The sequence below is a fragment of the Leopardus geoffroyi genome, chromosome C2 (assembly GCF_018350155.1).
Source record: "Leopardus geoffroyi isolate Oge1 chromosome C2, O.geoffroyi_Oge1_pat1.0, whole genome shotgun sequence".
Classification (NCBI taxonomy): domain Eukaryota; kingdom Metazoa; phylum Chordata; class Mammalia; order Carnivora; family Felidae; genus Leopardus; species Leopardus geoffroyi.
In genome coordinates this window covers 157,847,501-157,870,008 of record NC_059333.1, presented here as the reverse complement: position 1 = coordinate 157,870,008, position 22,508 = coordinate 157,847,501, and the positions used below count along the sequence as shown (strand labels likewise).

At 41.9% G+C, this 22,508-nt stretch overlaps 1 protein-coding gene across 13 annotated transcripts in view; it reads left to right on the top strand.

The window, feature by feature from the left end:
- The window catches only part of ANO10 (anoctamin 10), a 288,539-nt gene that overhangs the window by 106,206 nt on the left and 159,825 nt on the right, over positions 1 to 22,508 (top strand). For all 13 annotated transcript variants that reach the window (XM_045436772.1, XM_045436774.1, XM_045436775.1 and 10 more), the window contains 2 exons: positions 1,222 to 1,413; positions 9,967 to 10,095. In XM_045436772.1, coding sequence (XP_045292728.1) covers positions 1,222 to 1,413; positions 9,967 to 10,095 — 321 coding nt within the window. The remainder of the gene's footprint in view (positions 1 to 1,221; positions 1,414 to 9,966; positions 10,096 to 22,508) is intronic.

Genomic DNA, 22,508 nt, shown 5'->3' with positions numbered 1-22,508 from the left:
TGGGTCAGCCTGCTGGACTAGAAGTGAGCATTTCCCTGCTTCTGTCCCTCATCAGATGTCTGTTCGGTCGCTGTTTTCGTGTTTGGGCGTGCCTTCAACACTAAACCAGGAAGTTTAAAATTCTGCCTTGCCGTTCACTTTCTGCCTGTGCAGAGCCCCGAGGTCAGTCAGAGGTGAGATCCTCGAGCCTTCTGTGGTGTTTCCTGAGATGATGCGTTGATCCTTTGCATGTGCCGCGTCTTCTAGATTCCCAGGAAAATGTTGGAGTTCAGCAAACCCCCTGTGGCTATTTCATGCCTCAGCTTGTCCTTTTGAGCTCCCTGGCTAGTCTCTTGTTTGCCCCCGCTGCTACTCGTTGTCTCAGGCAGACCAGTGTTTAAAAATTCAACTCACACACTCAGGAAGAAGCCCTCAGCACTGGAAGAGACTCAGTGAAGTTGAATAAAGACAAGCCTTTTGGGCGGAATCTTGTAGGTTACCACTAACCAGGCCAGATGATGACTTCCCTCTGGGAATGAGGCTTTCTTTCCCAGATCTCCAGCCCCAGTCTGCTGCTCCCTTCCCGTCCTGGTGGTGCATGCTGGGTTTTTTCAAGGTTGCTGCAGAACTGGGGAGCAGGAGATGAGATGAGAATAAGTTAAAATGCCAGAAGATTGAGCTGTTTTTCATGACTCTGTGCCACGAGAATTGCTGCAAGCCTTTGGTTGACTTCCAGAGCACTTGAAAAATTGGTCCTGACACGTTTTGCCCTTTTGTTGTTGGTGTTGATTTTATGGAGGGGCAAGCTTCTGGAAGTCATCGCTACGTTCATTGGCATCACCACCATCCGTTTTCTGATGGAGGGTCAGGGACTGAGGTTCTGGGGAACCCATGATGTGAGGGGGAAGTCATGTAAGATTTCTAATAGTGATGTCGGATCATTTCTTTTTACTTGGTTAAAAGCAAACATCTTTAGCTTTGCTGTTGTTTGTTATGTAATAATTCAGTGATTTGGCACAATGGAATGAGGAGCTAAATCATTTTTTTCATTCTTTCGGGGACTTAAATACAAAATTGCTTTTGAATTTATGTAAATTCTCTTGTTGACAAGAAGAAATTGGGAGGAATTCTAAGATTGTTTTTTGGTTGGAGGCTGGTGCCTTGGATGGTATTGCAAAGTGTTGCTGTAATTATGTAATATTAAAACAATTCCTGTTTTTTTCTTGTGGTTTGCATTTTCAGGGTACCTTTGATGATTACTTGGAGTTATTTCTTCAGTTCGGTTATGTGAGCCTTTTCTCCTGCGTCTACCCATTAGCAGCTGCCTTTGCTGTGTTAAATAACTTCACTGAAGTTAATTCGGATGCCTTAAAAATGTGCAGGGTCTTGAAACGTCCATTCTCAGAACCTTCAGCCAATATTGGTGTCTGGCAGGTAATTATTTGAGAAAACATGATTCCTTTGGGGGAAAAAGTAGCAAAATGGGCCATTATGATTAAAAACAAAGGTGCTAAGGAGAAATTTGAGAAATTTAGTTTATTTTTTATTTTTATTTTATTTCATTTTATTTATTGCCACAGACTGCGTTGTGTCACTTCAAAGAGTCATTTACTTTTTCTGGGCTTTGCTTTCCTTGTTTTGAAAATTGGGGATGGGGTGGGGGAGGTAAATTATAATTTCTGTGACCCCTTTCAGATGTAAAAATTCTGATAGTTTTCTAGGAAAGTAGCCAGGTGGGACTTCACCAACTGAGTGATGATGAGGCCCTCCCCACTTCTGTGTGGGTTGCAGATCACGTCGGGAGTCTGACTTCACCCCTACCCAGCAATAATGAGGTTCCTTTTCCAGTTTCTGCTGGGGTGGTTTCAGATAAAGTCTAATGGAGAGTCAGGCCTTCTGCCACCACCCAGCACAGCAGAGACCACGTGGGAACGTGGGAACACACACGAGGCACTTGTATTCGTCCTAGCAGAAGAGGGATCCGTGGGAAGGTCTGGTGGGAGACCAGAGTTCTGGCCCCAGTCCCGCAATAGGAAGGACCCCACCCTTCCACTGGGTGTCAGTGGTATCCAAATGGGTAACCTAACGAGGTGTTGCCCCTGCTCTGCCTGCTAGAGTGGTGTTAGAGGAACCAACTGAAACCAAAGCTTTAAATAAATTATAGAATCTAACCCCTAAAATGTCCAGGTTTCTATTTAAACAGTCACCATCCCAGGAACCAGGATGAACCAAAAAGAAAAAAGGGGCGGTCAGTAGATGCCACCATCAAGGCGACCGATATTAGAAATATCGGACAGATTTTAAAGCAGCCTTGATCAAATGAATATACCTCAAACAGACAGAAAAATAGAGTATCTCAGCAAAGAAAGAGAAGACATAAAAGAGAGGCAAATAGATATTTTAGAAGTGGAAAATATAACTAAAATAAAAAGCTTAGTGGATGAGCGCTGTAGCAGAATGGAAGAAGTAGAGGAAAGATCAGAAACTGGAAAATAGAGAATAGAAATGATTCAGTCTGAACAGCAGAGAAAAAACAGACTGACAAAGTAAATATAACCTCAGAGACCTGTGCGACTGTAACAAAAGATCTAACATTCCTGTTATCAGAGTCCCAGAAGGAGCGGGGAAAGGAGGGGCTAAAAAACACCTGAGGTAATAAGTCCAAGACTTTCTGATTTGGCAAGAGACCCAAAACTACAGACTCAAGGAATGGAGTGAATCCCAAACAGGATAAGCCCCCCAAAGTTCGTGTCCAACACATCATAATTAAACATCTGAAAACTGGGGCGCCTGGGTGGCGCAGTCGGTTAAGCGTCCGACTTCAGCCAGGTCACGATCTTGCGGTCCGTGAGTTCGAGCCCCGCGTCGGGCTCTGGGCTGATGGCTCAGAGCCTGGAGCCTGTTTCCGATTCTGTGTCTCCCTCTCTCTCTGCCCCTCCCCCGTTCATGCTCTGTCTCTCTCTGTCCCAAAAATAAATAAACGTTGAAAAAAAAAAAAATTTTAAACATCTGAAAACTAAAGACAAAAACTTGAAAGCACCAAGAGAGAAATGACATGTTGTCTATAGAGGAACACGATTGGAACGATTGCCAATTTCTCGTCGGAAATAACGGAGGCTGGAAGGAAGCAGCATGGTATTTTTCAAGTGCTGAAAGAAAAGTAGTGTCAGTACAGAATCCTGTATTCAGAGAGAATATCCTTCAAGAATGAAGGGCAGGGGCGCCTGGGTGGCTCAGCTGGTTAAGCATCGGACTCTTGATTTCAGTTCAGGTCGTGACCTCACCGTTCGCGTCAGGCTCTGCTCTGACAGCGTGGAGCCTGCTTTGGAGTCTCCGTCTCCCTTTTTCTCTACCCCGCCCCCTGCTCGCTCGCTCTCTCTCTCTCTCTTTCTCAAAAATGACTAAATAAATAAACTAAAAAAAAAAAAAAAAAAAAAGAATGAAGGGGAAATCAAGACACTCTCAGATGAAAGAAAACTAAGAGAATTTGTTGCCAGAAAATCTGTGCTAAAAGAATAGCCACTTTATTGATTGATTGATTTTTAAATGTTTATTTATTTTGAGAGAGAGTGAGCAGGGGAGGGGCAGAGAGAGAGGGAGAGAGAGAATCCCAAGCAGGCTCCACACTGTCAGCGCAGAGCCCAATGCAGAGCTTAATCTCATGAACCGTGAGGTCACGACCTGAGCCGAAATCAAGAATCAGGTGCTTCAGTGACTGAGCCATATAGATACCCCTTAAAAGAATAGTTAAAAATTTTTTTCTAAACTTGAGGAAATGATAAAAGAAGGGACCTGGGACTGTCAGGAAGAAAAACCATGGAAAGCAAAAATACGAATAAACATAATTAGACTTTCCTTCTCTCTCTCTCTCTCTCTTTTAAATGTTTATTTATCCTTGAGACAGAGACAGAGCATGAACAGGGGAGGGGCAGAGAGAGAGAGGGAGACACAGAATCTGAAACAGGCTCCAGGGGAGGGGCAGAGAGAGAAGGAGACACATATTTCTGAGACAGGCTCCAGGGTCTGAGCTGTCAGCACAGAGCCCAATGCGGGGCTCGAACCCACGAACCGTGAGATCATGACCTGAGCCGAAGTCGGAGGCTTAACCGACTGAGCCACCCAGGCACCCCAGACTTTCCTTCTCTTAAGTCTTTAAAGTTACGTTTGACAATTGGAACAAAAATTGTAACACTATCTGATGATTCTAAATATATGCAGGGAAAATGTTAAGATATTTTACAGAATGGTAAAGGGAGGTGAGGTTTCTGTACATCCTTCAGACTGATAAATGGTGACACAAATAGACTGAACCTATGTAGATGGTCCCCAACTTACAACGGTTCAGATTATGGTTTTTTGGCTTTACAGTGGCGTGAAAGCGATATGTATTCAGTAGAAACCGTACCTCAAATTTTGAATTTGGATCTTTTCCCCAGCCAGTGGCATGCAGTGTGATCCTCTCTCGATATTGGGCAGCAAACCACGGCTCCCAGTTAGCCACGCAGTCACGAGGGTGGACAACTGATGCACTTAGAACAATTCCGTACCCACACAACCATTCTGTTTTTCACTTTCAGCACAGTGTTCAACAAATTACAGGAAATACTCAATACTTCAGTATAAAATAAGCCTTGTGTGAGATGATTTTGCCCAGCTGTAGGCTAATCTGAGGGTTCTTAGCACATTTAAAGTGAGCTGTAGGTTCAGCTCTAATTCAGTAGATTAGGTGTAGTAGATACATTTTTGTCCTACAATATTTGTAACTTACCCTTTTGGAACACAACTCCTAAGTCAAGGAAGATCGATCTCTCTCTCTCTCTCTCTCTCACACACACACACACACACACACACACCCTAAGTAATATACGTAATCAATTGCCAAGAAGACATAGCAGGCTGAGTGTGTGCACAATGAGCAACAGTGGTTTAAAATACGTGAACCAGAAATTTATAGAACTGGAAGGAGAAATCGACAGACCCACAAGTATAGCTGGAGACTTCAACACGCATTTCTCAACAGTTGGTAGAACAAGACCTAGGAAGCCAGCGAGGACATAGACGGGCTCACCAATACCACCGCCATCAGGTAACAGAATCAGATCCATATTTCAGAGCACTCTGCTCAGCACTTGTAGAATACACGTTCAGGTGCTTGCAGAGCATCCATCCTCGGGCAGAACACAAACTTTAAACATTTTAAAGAATTGAAATCATGTACAGTATGTTCTCTGACTCTAGTGGAATCCAACCAGAAATCAGCAGGAGAAAGATAACAGGAAAGTCTCCAAACACTCGAAAACTAAATGCATGGTTTTCTTGAGAAAGACAAAGAGAAGGGCATGAGTGAGGGAGGGGCAGTAGGAGAGGAAGAGAGAGAGGATCTTAAGCATGCTCCATGCCTAGGCTGACATGGGGCTTGATCTCACCACGGTGAGATCATAACTTGAGCTGAAATCAAGAGTCAGGTGTTTAACCAACGGAGCCGCCCAAGAGCCCCCAAATGCACGTTCCTTAAATAATGATGGGTCAAAGAGAAAGTTTCGAGTAAATTCAAAAGACATTGAACTGAATGAAAATGAAAGTACGACGTATCAAACAGCTAAAGCAGTGCCGACAGGGAAATTTGTAGCACTGAATGCATTCACTAGAGAAGAGGAAAATATCTCAAACAATAACCTAAATGCCTACTCGGGAAACTAGAAACAAAGCACAAAAGAAACCCAGAAGAAGCAGAAAGAAAATAATAAAGATAAGAGTACAGATGGATGAAATGAAAAACAAAAATAATAGAGAAGATTACTGAAAAGAGCTGGTTCTTTGGAAAGATCAATATAGTTGACAGGGTAACCAATATAAAAAGAAAACAGCAGGTACCACTACAGACCCTTAAAGTACCAAAAGTATTGAAGGGAATATTATGAGCAACTCTACACATATAAATTTGACAATTTGGATCATTTCCTCCAAAAATACAAACTACCACAACTCACCCAATACGAAATAGATAATTTGAGTAGCTCTGTAATTACAAGGAAATTAAATTTGTAATTATAAATTTCCAAAAAAGAAATACATTGGCCCAAACGATTTCACTAGCAATTTCTAAGAATGAACCCCAATTTTACACAATTTCTTCCAGAAAACAGAGGAGGCGGGAATGTTTCCTAATTCATTTTATGAAGGCTAGTATCAGTGTAGTAGAAAACCAGAGTGTGAGACAGGAGAACAACAAACCAACATCCCTTGTGAGTAAATGGACAAAACACCTTAATAAACTATTAGCAGACTGAATTCAGCAATCTATAAAAAGAAGTGTATACCATGACAAGTGGGATTTAGTCCAGGGACGCCAGCCTGGTTTAGTATTAGAAAATTAATCTGTATAATCTGCCATTTAATAGTTTGAAAAACTGCATAGTTGTATCAACCAATACATGTCAAGCATTTGAGAGAATCCAACATTCCTTTTTGAGAACTCTCACAAAAATAGAAATGGGGGTGTTTCTTCAACTTGATAAGGGACATGTATTTTTTAAAAAAAATCTAAAGCTAACATCATACTTATTGGTGAAAGATTGAATGCTTTCCTTCTAAAATTAGGAACAAGGCAAGGGTGTTCACTCTTGCTACCTTTATCGGACATGGTACCAGAAGTTCTAAGTAGCCTGATAAGGCCAATGATATCTCTGGTTTACCCGCTAGCTGACCTCAGGTGCGTGAGCAAATCCAGTCAAAGTCAGCTGAGACCAGAAGAATTGCCGAGACGAGCATATCCTGAATTGTCCACCCACAGAGTCATGAGCTAAATAAATGGCTGTTTGAAGCCAGAGTTTGGGGTGGTTGGTTATGTAGTAATAGCTAACTGATAAAGGAAGTCTCGGTATTCAATACATATCAATTCTCCTTTCATTTACAAATTGACCTACAAATTAATTTATAAATGGAGCACTATGCCAGCCCAAGTTTTTCTTTTAAGCTGGTAAATGTATTGTCACATTCACAGGGAGAAATGAATGAAATAGAAGAACAAGAAAGCTATAAAGAAGAATAGGGACGCTTACCACGTATTAAAACTTGTTACATAACTTCCGTTATTAACGTGGTGTGGTCCTGGTGCATCAGTAGACAGTCAGACCAGTTAAACAGAAGAGTAAGTCCAGAAATGGATTGTGTGGTCTATGTGAAGTCTCAGTTCAGTGGGGGAAATAATTGTCCACTAATAGCATTGAGATAACCAGGTCTCCAGACAGGGGGGAAAGTTTGCTCTTCTAACGTTAAAAGAAGACCAGGCAAGACACAGAATGGGAGAAAAAATACACAATACGTATGTCTGCCAGAGTACTTGTGTTCAGATTAAGAAACTCTTACAATTCAGTAAGACGTTTCAGCCTTTAGAAACAAGGACCATGATTTGAAGAAGTTCTTCACCAGAAAACATATGTGAATGGCCAGTGAGCTCATGAAAAGATTTATAATTAGTTACCGGGAAAATGCAAATGAAAACCAGAAGATAGCACTACATACCCAGTTTAAAATGAAGATTCGTGGTGTGAAATGTTGGCCATGATGTGTAGTAACTGCAACTGTCATACTTTCTGGCGAGGCTGCGTCATGGTGCAGTCACTTTGCAGAATGAGATGGAAGTTTGTTAAAAAGTTAAACGTACACCTACCATCCCCCCAGCACATCGGCTCCTAAATATCCAGGAGAAATGAGAGAACGTGAACATTTCAGGATGCACGCATGTGTCTACAGTAACTTCCTTCAGAGTAGCCCCAAACTGGAAACAACCCAGTGTTCCATCAGTAGGTAAATAAATAAAAAATGATGGTATATTCATAAAATGGAATACTACTCCACAATAAAAATGGAAAAGACTAGATATAGATATAGAAATAATATGGCTCAATCTCAAAATCATACTGGGTGAAAGGATGGGGAAGAATATATACTATGTCATTCCAGTTATGACATCCTGGAGCAGTGACAAAACTGCAGTGACAAAAAGCAGATCAGTGTTTGCTTTTGGGCCGGTGTGAAGAAAAGGATGGATTGCAGTGGGTCATGAGGAATCTTTTGGGGGAAGTAGAATTATTCTGCATCTTGTTTGTGGTGGTGTTTTCACAGGTATATACATCAATCAAAACTTAATGAAGTGTATACCTTCAATGAATACAGCTTATTGCACATAAATTATAACTCAATATAGCTGTATTTGAAAAAACCATGTTTCATTATAGAGGTATTAAAAATGCAGGAAGCCAGGCACTCTTAGATACTGCTGATAGGAGGATGAACTGGTCAGTCTCATGGAGTGCAGCTTGACGTTATTTATCAAAATTATGAATGCGTGGTACCTTTGACTCAGTTCCACTTTCAGGAATTTATCCTAATTCCACTCTTGTTAAGTGATGTATTTACATGGTAACTAAATCGAACAATGATTGTCATAGCAACTAATGCCCACCAATAAGGAAATGGTTAAATAAATTCCGATACATCTCTGCAATAAAATATTTAAACAGTTGTGACAAAGAATGAGAGAGTTCTTTGAGTACTGACATAGAATATTCTCCAAGACATTTTAAGTGACAAAAGCAAGGGACCGGACAGTATGCATTGGGCTGAAAGAGGGGAAGAAAGGGCATATATATTCAAATTTCCTTATAAAGTTTGCATATAAAGTATCTGGAAAGGTAAAAAAAAAAAAAAAAATTAATAATGGTGATCCTTTTGTAGGGAGCACAGGAGCTCGCGGGCAGGTAAGGGGTACATGAGGGCAAGGAGACTCTTCACTGTAACTTCAAGTTTTTGGTTCTGAGCTATGTAAAGATAAAAAATGAATAAATAAAAAAATTTGAGTTACTTAAAGAGAAGATAAAGTCTTGAGTAGGTTTGTTGTAAAGAAAACTCCGGAAAAAATAATCAAGTTATACAAAGATTGCTAAAATAAGATAGCGGAAATTCTCCATGAGACCAGATATTTATTCAGTTGGGATCCAATCATGCTTTGTTTTGCTTCCTTTAAAATTTTAGTTTCTAACAGTAATTGTATTTTTTAGAATTAGTGGGACTTTTATCTGATTCTTGTTTTAAACGAAAATACAGCTGGCACACGACGTTACACGTGTTTGGGGTGTGCAGCACAGTGATTGGACAAGTCTGTATGCTCTGCTGTGCTCGCCACAAGCAGAGTACCCGAGGGGGTGACCAGGCGTTGCCGTCACAACACCTTGACCGTATTCCCTGTGGGCTGCAGCATTCCTCCCTGCGACTTGCTCGTTCTGTAATGGAAACCTCTACGTCCCTTCCCAGTGGTTGGGTTACTGGGCAGGGATCAAGGTTGTGCAGGAAAAGGAAGAGCGACCGAGCAGTGGTCACGTTTCCGCAGTCGGTACTCTGTAGTGGGCTCTGGGAGACTCCTCCACGGGGCCTTGGGTCAGTCTGTTCAGTAGCTCGGTGGGGCACGTGTGTTTTTCCAAAGTCTCCTGGGCGAATGCCACTCGAAAAGGATCACGATAGCTGGTGCCTCTGGTGTAGCCGAACCAGCTGTGGTCTGTAATGTGGCAGAGTAAGACAGTCACAAAAAAACTCCATTTGAAATCATACTAACAGTTTTTGAATGTGAAACATTTTTTTCTGGTGGCCCCACCTTAGATTCCCTTTAGGTACGAGTAGGGTAACTTGAACAGCATACTCCTCTCGGATGTATTCCAAATTCTCAGGCCCCTGGCCACCTCCAGCTGGGAAGGTAGAACATAGTGCTTTGGATATTCCAGCCATAAATATTGAAAATGCCTTGTAACGGCCTGACTTTTTTAAGCCGAAGAAAATCACAGCATTATAGAGAAAAAGTTTTAAATGTACTTGGGATATTTGGAACGAGGGAAAGGCTTTCTCTTTGATTTTATATGATACAAAAAAAGGCCGAGGAAGTATGGAAGAGGTCATTGTGGTTTTTAATTTCACATTTTTTTTTCCTTTTAGTTGGCTTTTGAAACAATGAGTGTTATATCTGTGGTCACTAACTGTGCTCTAATTGGAATGTCACCACAAGTGAATGCCCTCTTTCCAGAGTCAAAATTGGACCTCGTTTTGATTGTGGTAGCCGTGGAGGTAAGTGAAACTTTCAACGTATTTTAAATAGTCTGCACGTCAGACGCCTCTGTTTAAGCAGAGATGACCTACAGACAGCAGTGGTATCCCTGACTGTCCGTGACTGGCAGTTTAACGACACAGATTTCCTGGTAAGAAGGCGAGGTAGTTCAGGTGACGGACAGACACGCATTTCTGGTTGCTGCCCAGCTCTGAGAGACCGTCGCCGTGGTGGGCTTGGGAAAGTGACTCTTCCCGTTGCGCTGACCTGTCCGGTGCTGGGTAGAGAACTTCCGTATGAAATAGAATTCTGTAGATTTGACGTTTTTTTAGCCTCTTCTAGGGATCTGTCATTTCTACGTTCTTCCGCAAATGGATCCTAAGAAATGCTTTTTGATAATGACTTAAATCTCGTTAGCAACAGGTGTGGAATTCATTGTGAAACTCTAAAACACCCAGATGTGATATGTATCAGGAAGGCGCATAACCGTGCATACGAAGTTCAAGGAGGCTGGCTGGCTGTACTTTTTAGGTTTTCGTTTTGTTTATGGTGCTTCCGAATATGGATTACTGTAACGTCTTGAAAATTCAGCACTGACCAATTGCAAATGGACGCGTTTGCAGCAATTTTTTTATTGCTAGTGCTTATTGCGACCTTTCATTTTTAGATACTTTATTTTTTTTTTATTTTTTATTTTTTTAAATTTTTAATTTTTTTTTCAATGTTTATTTATTTTTGGGACAGAGAGAGACAGAGCATGAACGGGGGAGGGGCAGAGAGAGAGGGAGACACAGAATCGGAAACAGGCTCCAGGCTCTGAGCCATCAGCCCAGAGCCTGACGCGGGGCTCGAACTCACGGACCGCGAGATCGTAACCTGGCTGAAGTCGGACGCTTAACCTACTGCGCCACCCAGGCGCCCCTTAGATACTTTAAAAATAGAGCAGTTGTGAACATTTCATCCAGCAGAATTTAGCAGGACTATAAGGCGGTGGTTCGTATACCTAAGGCCTCAGGACTGAGGGCCAACTAGCAGTCAGAGTGTGAACTTGTGCCTTTCCAGGAGTGGCTGAAGAAATAGATTCTGCTTTGCTGTGTTTATCTTTCTGTGTATTTAATAGGAATCTGTGTTCGTGCTGGACGTTCTATGCAGAATATGCGTTTTGGAGAATGATTTTAGACAGCCGTGAGTAGGAGGGAAAGCGGACGGCTCCAGCAGATAAAAGTAGGTCTGCTTTGAATTTTGAGAGTTGAATAGGATTTTGGAGAGCTATTTGCAAGGCTGGTTTCTCACCTGTGTAAGTGAGCGATCAAGACAGAGGCGTCTTAGACGGCCAGCTGCCCAGGCTCATCGCGTACCTTCCATTTAGGACATGGCCTTCAAGTTTGTGGGTCTGGGATCTTGTCTTTGCCAGTACGTGCAGAGTTAATTAGGCTTTGGGGACTGACTGACGCTTAAAACTAATGAGACTCACAAAGGACTGACCAGAATGCCAGGCAGTTAACTTACCATAAGGAGATACTTTTCCAATGACTGTAACAGTTGGTGTTAAAGTTAAAGTGGGATTGGTTTATTAGAAGATTTCTTGGGAAATTGGGAACCAGAACAAGAGGAGCATGAAAGTCTTGACAGACATGGAAGGACCTGAAAACCGTCCCCTCCTCCAAATCGAGCAGAGCTCTGCCGTGAGCCACATCTGGGGGTTCCGTTGCCAGCTTCTGAGCGATGCGGGACGTGTTCACTGCCCGCTTCTTGATTTTGCCTTCGCTTTCTCCAGATTTCTGGCTGGCCCAGAGTTCTGTGTATCCCCAATGCTACTTTCTTCTTTTGTATTTGCTGATGTCTTAACATCAGATATTTGAGGCCTGGTTCTTCTCACTTAATTTGGGAGATATCCTGGTCTACAGGAGCATTCTGCAGATGGCACCCAGGAATTTGCTGGCCTGCGTGGGGTGGGCCGCAGTATTTCTGTGGTGTTCGGCTAGAGCGTCTAAAAGTTCTGTCTTGCTGGGCCGCCCCTGTGCTGGCCCTTTGGCTAGAGAACAGGCTTGTCTTGGGACTTTTTTTTTTTTTTGTCTGTGCCCGTTGGCATTTGTGCTTGCCCCTTCCTCAGCACTTAGTCTAGGACGTGTGAGGTAGAGAGGAATACCTGGGGTCCTTAGGGTACTGGGGTCTATGCTGAGTCGGCCTTCTTTCTACCTTTCAGTTTCCTTGTGTTTATTTTGTATGTAATGTCCATGGTCTTTAGTTGTTCTTAGCAGGAGGAGTAGTGAAACGTACTTCTGTTCCATCCTTCCAGAAGCAGAAGTCCTCACTCTGTTAATTAATCTTTTTTTTTTTTCTTTTTTCTTTCCTCGTTTGCTTAGGACCAAAGTCCTTTCTTTGGGCCTGGCTAGCACACTTTTATTCCTTATGTCTCAGCTTAGATGTCACTGGTCTCCCGGGCTTTTCTGATCCTTCCATCTCTGCTGGATCTCTTCTGTTAGCCTATCTTGAAGCCTCCATGGCCCTCCCTCATGGTGATTATCCCGTTTATATGCCTTGCACTTCCTGATGGGCGTGTTTATGTCATGTCTGTCTCTCCCATGCACTGTTGGTTTCTTTTTTTTTTTTTTTTTTTTTTTTTTTTTAAATTTTTTTTTTTTCAACGTTTATTCATTTTTGGGACAGAGAGAGACAGAGCATGAACGGGGGAGGGGCAGAGAGAGAGGGAGACACAGAATCGGAAACAGGCTCCAGGCTCTGAGCCATCAGCCCAGAGCCCGACGCGGGGCTCGAACTCCCAGACCGCGAGATCGTGACCTGGCTGAAGTCGGACGCTCAACCGACTGCGCCACCCAGGCGCCCCATCACTGTTGGTTTCTTAAGACCAGGGATGGTGTCTACTTTTCTATCTAGTAAATAAGGGTACTCACTTGAACAGTGATGGTAGGTATACAGTTCAGTGTTGTGAATGTGGAATTAATAAATTAAGCTATTAAAAAAGAAAATGGACATTTCTTTCTTTCTTTCTTTTTTTAATTTCAAAACACAGAATGGGGGTGCCTGGGTAGTTCAGTTGGTGAAGCATCCCACTTCTGCTCAGGTCACGATCTCACAGTTTGTGAGTTCAAGCCCTGCATTGGGCTCTGTGCTGACAGCTCGGAGCCTGGAGCCTGCTTTGGATTCTGCGTCTCCCTCTCTCTGTGCCCCTCCCCTGCTCATGTTCTGTCTCTCTCAAAAATAAATAAACTGAAAAAAAAAAAAAACTAAAGAAAAAGAAAAAATGGGTATTATTCTTTTCTGATAAACTTATATTCGGTATTAATTATATGACTATATTTGTTTATAACGTTTTCTGAGTTCTACTTACAGAACACAAAGTGGCAAGTGCTCATTTTTTTTATTCCTTAATTATCCACAGTCAGTATTGAGAGCTACTATGTATATGATACTGAATCTGGTGCGAAGGAAAGACAAAGCTGTCTTTTTATTTTTGTCCTCAAGAGCTCTGCTTCTTAATGTAGCTGAGAAGATGTGCACATTTTCCACATACGCGCACGCACACGCACGTGTCCACATACATACACTATAGCTTAGTACATCTACCAGAGACGCAACTAGGCAGAATAAATGATATGTCAGGTGACTGGTCTGTGGTGACGTGGAGGAGAAGATCATCACGACTGTCATCCAAAGACAGGGGACCCTTTGTGGTCTTCTCTTCTTCTTTGGTGAGTTCTGAGAAGGCTTGGATGTGAGTTAATCCCGATTTCCTCCATGCTAGTGGAGACTTCCCACTCTGAATTCTAGCCCAGGTAGAATCTGCTCCTAGGATGTAAGTTGGGGATGCCTGGCGACCTGAGGGGTGGAAGGCAAAAGCTCAGCCACGGGCTGTCTCAGCCACCGACTTTAGAGTCAGTCATGACACGGAAGAAACGTGTTTTTCAGCTTAAAATTCTTCCCCGTAGGCCAGAATGCCAGCAGTTTGGGGCTATTTCATTACCAGCTAGACTTACACCTCTAAACAAGAGGTAGTTCCTTTGGTTACCTAGATTAAATCCTTATAATAGTGATTATTTTGGTGTGTTCTGTTTTTTTTTTTTTTTAATGAGCTAACTCATAGAAATGTTACCAATATTTGTTAATACAGAGATCATTACTAACATTGCGATCACCCAGAGTTAAGTCAAAGGGTGAAGGAGCGTAAGGAGGTTGTAACTACATGTATACCGCTTTCTCATTTTTGGTTTTTATTGTGGTGAAGTAAACATCGGAAATTTACCGTTTTAACCTCTTCAGAAATTTAATTGTGGTAAAAAAAAAAAAACCCACATAATATGAAATGTACCCTTTTAACCACTTTTAATTGTAGAGTTCAAGGCATTAACTGAAACTCTGTATCTGTTAAACACTAAGTGCCCATTCCCCCCTCTCCAGCCCCTGGTAACCACCCTTCTCCTTTCTGTTCTTGTGAATTTGATTACTCTAGGAATCCCACATAACAGAATCATCCAGTATCTGTCCTCTTGTGTCTTAAGGTCGTCAGGGTTCATGTGTGTTATAGGATATGTTAAAATGTCCTTCCTTTTCAAGACTGCATGATATTCCCGTGTATGCATATACCACATCTTATTTATCCATTCGTCAGTCGATGGCCACTTGGGTTGCTTCCGCATTTTGGCTGTTGTGAATAATATTGCTGTGAACATGGATGTACCAATATCTCTTTGAGTCCCTGTTTCACTTCTTTAGAGTCCATAGCCAGAAACAGAATTTCTGGATTACGTGGTAATTCTGTTTAATTTTTTGAAGAAACACAATACCATTTTCCATAGCAGCCGAACCGTTTTTACATTCCCGCCAGCAAGGCACAAGCATTTATTCAATTTCTCCACATCTTTGCCAACATTTGTTATTTTCTGTTGTTTGTTTGTTTAATAATAGTCATCCTAATGGGTGTGAGGTAATACCTCATTCTAGTTTTGATTTCCCTGACAAGCAGTGATGTTGAACATCTTTTCATGTGCTTTTGGCCGTTTGAATATCATCTGTTCAATTTCCTCACCCATTCTTTTTTTTAGTGGCCTTTCGCTTCTTTGTTGACTTGTAGGAGTTCTTTATACGTGCTGGATATCGATCTCCTGTTAGAGACGTGACTCGAGAATGTTTTTTTCCAATTCTGTGGGCTACCTTTTTACTCTGTTGGTACTACCCTCTTAATGCATAGAAGTCCAGTTTTTCTACTCGTTTCTTTTGTTGCCTGTGCCTTTGGGGTCATATCCAAGAAATCGTTGCCAAGTCTAATGTCATGAAGCTTTTGCCCTGTCTTTTCTTAGGAGTTTTATAGTGTTGGGTCCTAAGTTTAGGTCTCTGATCCATTTTGAGTTAAGTTTTTCTACAGTGTGAGGTAAGGGTCCAACTTCGTTCTTTTGCTTGAGGACATCCAGTTTTCCCAGCACCCCGTTGAAAAGACTGTCTTTTCCCCAGTGAATGGTGTTGCCATCCTTGCTGGAAATCACTTGACCATAAAAGTGAGGGTTTATTTCTGGCCTCTTAATTAATTTCCATTGGTCTATATGTCTGGTTTTTTTTAACTGCTTTATTGATGTGTGATTGACATACCAAGAGCTGTATGTGTTTAATATATATAACTTGATGAATTTGGTGATAAGTATCTTTCTATCTTTATGCCAGTACCACATTGCTTTTAGCACTATAGCTTTGTAGTAGGTTTTCAAGTCAGCAAGTGTGAGACTCCCAACTTTGTTCTTTTTCAAGGCTGTAAAAGATTGTTTTGGCTATTTGAGTGTGTGTTTGCTTTAAGGTGCTTGTAGTAACTGTAGCTATTTACTGATTTTTTGGAAACTATTGATCAAAAGTTGAGTTATATTGGCACAGATTGGTATTAAAATAAGTCTTCCCTTTGTACCAAAGTAGTATATTTGAGGATTTGCTGTTTTTATTTTGTTGACTTTCTACCTATTGAGAGGACCCCAGCTTTGTTTTCTAAATTGAAAATTTTGTGTGTCAGGACAAAATCTAGCTCAGAGAAAGTGTTAGAAATAACCCAAAAATTAGTAAGTTAGCTAGTTTTATTCTAGTGTTGCTGAGACCTGAGCTGAATGCCATCTGGTCTTGTAATGAATCCAAAAAGTAGAAAGTTTAATATAAATTAGAAAGTATACGTTTTTGGTTTATTACCATGTAAGTCTGCAAAATCCTACTGAAATTACAATTCAGAATGTTATAGAGAGTTCATTAAAACCATCCGTGGATCAGATTAGCAACGTTTCTAAGATATTTCCTTTGATCTGTAGATGGGTTTTCAAATAAGGAAGTAAAATCTTAATATTATACTTACTTTCCTGTTTTTTCCTGAAATCTAGATAGTGTCAGTTTTAATTACTGAATTTAAAACAGTGTTTTGCTAGTAGCACATTAAATTAATAGCATGCTGTACTTAACATATATTCATCCATGGCCCCTAAAAGAATAGAAATTTCACTAATTCGAAACCTAGTAAATAAGCCATATGTGTATTTAAATTTTTGTGTAAATTTTTAACATCTTGATGGAAATAGCAGTTTAAGGTATTTTATCTTAAAGCTATTTTCTCCAAATTAAGTAATATCTAAAATATATTTATGGGGTGCCTGGGTGGCTCAGTTGGTTAAAGTGTCTGACTTCGGCTCAGGTCATGATCTTACGGTCTGTGGGGGTTCGAGCCCCACCTCAGGCTTTGTGCTGACAACTCAGAGCCTGGAGCCTGGTTCGGATTCTGTGTTTCCCTCTCTCTTCCTCTTCCCAGCTTATGCTCTGTCTCTGTCTCTGTCTCTGTCTCTGTCTCTCTCTCTCTCTCTCTGAATAGTGAATAAATAAACTTAAAAAAATTACAAAATGTATTCATGTAAAAAGAAAAAAAGAATTTGTTAAAACAAAGGAGACTTAGAAAATTTAACAGTTTTATAAAGTTGGAGTTGAGAGTTAGTATTGTCACAGTTTAAATTGTAGATGAATTTGATTGTTTCAGTAGTAACGCCAGGGAACTTTAATTTTTATTTAAATTTTTTAGTCAGGTTTTTGTTTTTTTGTTTTTTTTTTTAAGCTTGACATAGTAGAGCATAAAATTCAATAAAAGGCAAAAATGATCATTATGCTTGGTAACACAGGGTCATATGTCACAACTTTTGTGTATTTACTGCCATCTAGCGTTTCCTTTAAAAACTAAGGACACTTGAATGCTATTTTTTTTGTAAATGTTACAGAAATTTGTTATAGGCTGATCAAGAGAATAGCCTACCAATGTATGAAACCATGTGAAAATTCCATTTTTTTAGGTTAAAAATATCCAAAACCTGGTGGTGTTAGAGTCCAACCCATAAGATTAAATCAATGTCCAAATAATGTATTTTAAAAATAAGCATTATCTTCACTTTTGAGGCAAAGTTCATTTCTTCATTTGATGTAATTCCAAGCAAAGGATCACTGCTTTAAGTGAGGGATTACACTTGGGGCGGCTGGCTGGCTCAGTTGGTAGAGCACACAACGCCTAATCTCACGGTCGTGAGTTTGAGCCCCACGTTGGGCATGGAACCTACTAAGCAGAAACCAGGGAAAAACAATGAGAAATTACACAAAGCTCTCTAATTCCTAAGAAAATAGAAAGGACTTGAATTCTGTAAACAGCCTGTGTTCGATGATCTCTCATTTTAGCATTCAATGCATTCACAGTCCTCTTTTCGTTCTGAACTTGGCAAGATGCACCAGTGACACATTCTGAATGCTAACAGTTCACCTACTAAGCGCTGTTTTTCTCCTAAGGTGAAAGTGAGCCGACTCTTCACCCTAGAAGTTGCACTACATTTCTAATGTTTAGGTCCTGGTGCCCAGCAAGCCAGTTCCACCATGCATATTTAATCGGTAGTTAAAAAAAAATATCGCTTCATTGCACTTTCTTAAATTAAAAAAAGAAAAAAGAACTTATGTGATTTTTTTTTTTTTTTTTTTTTGGAGCTGCTTAGAAACAGAACTGATTCTCGTCAGCTTGTAATGACCAAGGATGTCCGCTGGGAATGGACAGAGGCCTTTGGGTTCTTTTATGCCCTAACTCGCAGAGTTTATTTTTCTATTAAAAAAAAAATGGTTTCAGACTTCAAGAAAAGCTGCAAGCGTAATACAGATAATCTTTATGTTTATTTTTTATTTACAGGATTCGTTCATTTCGAACATTTTTCCACGTGAGTGCTCGCTCTCTCTCGGTTCATTTATGTTTAGTCTCTATGTAGGAATACATGTGGGTGCTTCCAGGTATGGAGATTCTGTCCCTCTCCTGCCCCTTCGTGCATCATGGCCCTGGGCCAGTCACCTCCTCTCGTGAGACCGTTTCCTTGACCGCCGATGGAAACTAGTACAGCTTCTCTTCCAGGGACGCCACGAGGAGGAGAAGTAACCCATGTGTGACAAGTGTCTGCGTTGTGCAGATGCTTGATAAATGCAGGTCTCGCTGCCCCTCTTCCAGACGAGCTGTAGACACGCTGTGCGCGTGAAGCTCCCCCTCTGCACTTGGCAGAGGCGCAGGGGTGAGAGCTGTGGTTCTGACTGGCTCCGCAGCGGCAGAGTGAAGCTGTCGTCGTCTCTACCGTCGTTGTGGCCATTACTTGCTCAGCGGGCAGTGTAGCCGCGTGGAAGTCGCTTGGGTGTCAGAGCCTGGAGGCAGCTGCGTTAGGACCTCGGCTCTTCCTCTTCCTCTCTGTGTGCCTCAGTTTGCTCAGATGTGAAAGTGAGCGATGCCAGCTCTGGCCCGAAGGAGGAAGCGGAAAAGTGGTCAGCAGTGAACATCGAGACCGTTGTTAGGGGTTCATACCTTAGCAGCTCAAGCCCTGGTGCCTCCCTCAGCTCGGAGCTGCCGTGCCCTCGGCTTTGTCCCCCAGGGTAACTCGAATTGGTTTCTCGATCAGATGTTAGTCTGCCTCTCTTACGTTTCCCTCCTGTGACGTGACTCCATTCTTTTCCTCCTCCCGCTCCCGCTCCCACTCCTCAGTCCGGCCCCCCTTCCCACCCGATCTCGCACCAGGTCTTGCTGATTCTGACTTCCGAACATCTGTCCGGTCTCCCTTTCCTGTGACCGGTGGCGTGGCTTGAGTTCAGGCTTTCACCATTTCTCATCTGGACTTGTTTTTAAAACAACCTCATGGATGTCATTCACACACCATCCAGTCCCCTCGTTTCAACCTCACATCCCCCCGTTCTCACCTACCCTTTCACGGCAGATCGTCGCCGGCCTCCTCGCTTTATGCCCTCATCCGCCCCACGCTCTCTCCTTCTGGAGCGGTTGTTCCAAAACACGGTACTGATCCTATGTCTCCTCTACAGCAGCCCTTAACGCAAATCCCCGTGGCTTACAAAGGAGCAGTGCCTTGGTTGAATCTCAGAGTCTTTTCCAGTGTCCTTTCCCCTTCACCCCCCCCCCCGCCCCCCGCTGTCCCAGTTCACACTTGGGACATCCCAGAGCCTTTCCTGTGAATGAATAAATGGCATTAGCATTTCCTAAAACCAGAGGACAGTGATGTGTCTCTTCCACCAGACCGAGTTTCCTGGGAGCGTTGGCAAGAATAGGCATGCAGTAAACCTTCAGTAACTGAGCAATTTCCACTGAATTGCCCTTACTCTTTGTTTTCAAGTGATTAAGCAGTTGCTCGTTAAACGTTTGATAATGAATGAATGTAGTCACGTATAGTTGTTTTTCAGTGAGTATAGGGTTAGTGGGAACTGTTTAAGAATTAACTTTTTAATTAGTGGGGCACCTGGGTGGCTCAGTCATTTGAGCGTCGGACTCTTGAATCTGGCTCAAGTCATGATCTCATGCTACATGGGTTCGAGCCCTGCCTCAGGCTCTGTGCTGACAGCTTGTGGAGCCGGCTTGATATTCTCTCTCTGCCCCTCCTGCCCACGCTTTCTCTCTCTCTCAAAATAAAAGCTTAAAAAAAAAAAAAGAATTAATTTCAACTTTATGATTAAAGACTTTGTTGTATTTTGGGGAGGTATACTAACAAAACCCTTAGGTAAAATATTAAAATTATTTCTAAGAAAGTGAGCTGAATTAGGCAGTATGACACAGGGGTTCAGCCCATGGCCTCTGGGTGCAAATCCTGGCTTTACCACTGATGAGCTATCTTTGAGTGAGTTTAGTACCTACAATGATTCTGAGGATTAAATGAACAAATATACACGGCATGCTTACTATAGTGCCTGGCAAGATGAAGCAGTCAGTATTTGTTAGTTGTTACTGTTGTTTCAGAAAAAAAATCTGTTCTCATAGAAGTCTCTTTACCTTATTGAAAGGACTGATTACACTCTGAGAATTCAGTTAAAAAGCTTGATTATAAAGAAACCTACAACCAACTATTTTCATTTGGTACCACTTCTGAACGTCGGAGCATGTATTGGGCTTGTAGCAGGGCAAAGAAGGTTTTTGACTTTTGGATTAGGGTACTTTTGAATGGAATTATTGAGTTGGGTTTTGTCTTCCCTTTATTTCTGTGATAATCATGGTAATTTTCTGGTCTTTCTGTAGGCTGTCGCCCTCTTCAGTTTGTATCCAAATGAAACATTGCTCTGCGTTCTTTGAATGGGGTGGGAGTAACTAAAGATCGTCAAGGCACATTCTTTCATTGAATACATATTTATCGTGTGCCTAAAACATGCCAGATGTTACTCAGGTACAGCCCTGGCTTTAGCAGTTTTTCCAGACAGGAGCTTCCAGGACGTGGAATGGATCACGATGCAGCAGAAGGCCTGTTTTCTGGCCTCCCGGGTGGCCCAGCTCTCCCTCCCCTCCCGACGGGGCCTGGACTGGCACAGGCACCCCCAGCCCGCTGGGAGGGGGCCATGGCGACAGCATCCCCTCACTGAGATGAGTGCACACCAAGAGGCATTTCGTTTCCGGATCTGTTTAATATGTGGCATTCTTGTTACCGTAATTGGCATAATTTAATGAAATGGAATGAAAACTGATGAAATGTGTGTGCTAAAACAGAGAGAGCCGTCATTTCTGTGAAAACCTTTGGAAAGACTCCATAAAGACAAGTTACTATCAGATTGGATAAAGATGAGGCAATTATAAAAGATTAGGGACAAATCCTAGAAAGATGGACAGCTTCCAGGTTCTGTTTTCACTTTGCTCCTCGTGTGTCTTTAAGTTTTCCTTCTTCTTTAAAGAAAACAATCCCGAAGCTCTTCAACATTGTCTAATGGGTGTTATTTATGCATGGAAGACTGAGAAACTCCGTCACTGGATCCTACTCAAAGAGAAGGTCTTGACCCTACATTAAAATATTTGCAAATAAATCATACTTTAAAAGGTTTGCCAAAGTAAAACATGAATGATACGCATTTTTATGATTCCTCATTTTACCTACTTTGTTGATTAACTGAGGAATTACTGGTCTCAGGTCTACCGCCTGAGTGAGTTTCTTCTGTCCTTGGGGAATGTGGCATTAGGGGCGTGGCTCAGAAGTTTGTCCGTTAGTGCCAAGTACCTGTTTTGTTGAAGAACTCAGTGTCTTCCAAATTGTTGGTTGGGACATAACCTATTTAAATATGAGCTTACAAATTACTTTGTATTCTTCTAAGGTATTACAATGGCTAAGCTAACTCGAGTCTTGTCCTAGAAAGTTTAGTAAAAGCAAGCCTCACACTTGTGAAAGAGATCAGATTGTATTAAGAATAGCGTTGTTTTCAGAAAAGAATTGTACAAGGGTTAAGAATTAGAAAAATCAACAGTTTCTCTATGCTTTTAAGGCACAATTTAAATGCCTGGCTGCATTATTTTCTTTAAGTGAAACCTCAGAACATTGTATATATCCATACTCAAATGTGGGCACTCCAATTCCAAAAACAACTGGAATGACATGGGTTATTCGTCTCTGACAACTGTTATTCTGCTGTGCTCTCGGTGACGCTCCCGAGGCCTCTGCCAACTCCCTGCTCCAATATGTCCTGCTCTCATGCACGGACCCGCCAAGGGCACTGGCCTTCTGTAGGATTTGCCTGCTAGCCTCCTCCTTGTGTGACAGTGATCTTCTGTTTCAGATGCATGAATCAGTTGAGAGCCAAACTTGCCCCCTTTCTCCATTTTTCTATTTTATCTTTTGGGGGATGGTGTGACGAGAAAGCAAAATACATTCGAAATGCTTTCAAAATGTTTTCAATTTTTCCCCCGAGGGTGGGAAGCAAGTTTTGCTTCAGAAGGCAGAAGGACGCGTTAAGAACATATGACTACCAGTGTTTATAGTATTGGATGCAGTGTTGAGAAGTTCCAAATCCAGAGGGAACCCATTGGGTAGGCCTTGTGTGGCAGGGGACCTCTTGGAGGAAGAGGGAGACGTTGGGCTGCCCCAGCGGCACGTGTGAGCCTGGGAATGGTAAAAGCTGAGACCGAATGGGTTTCTCA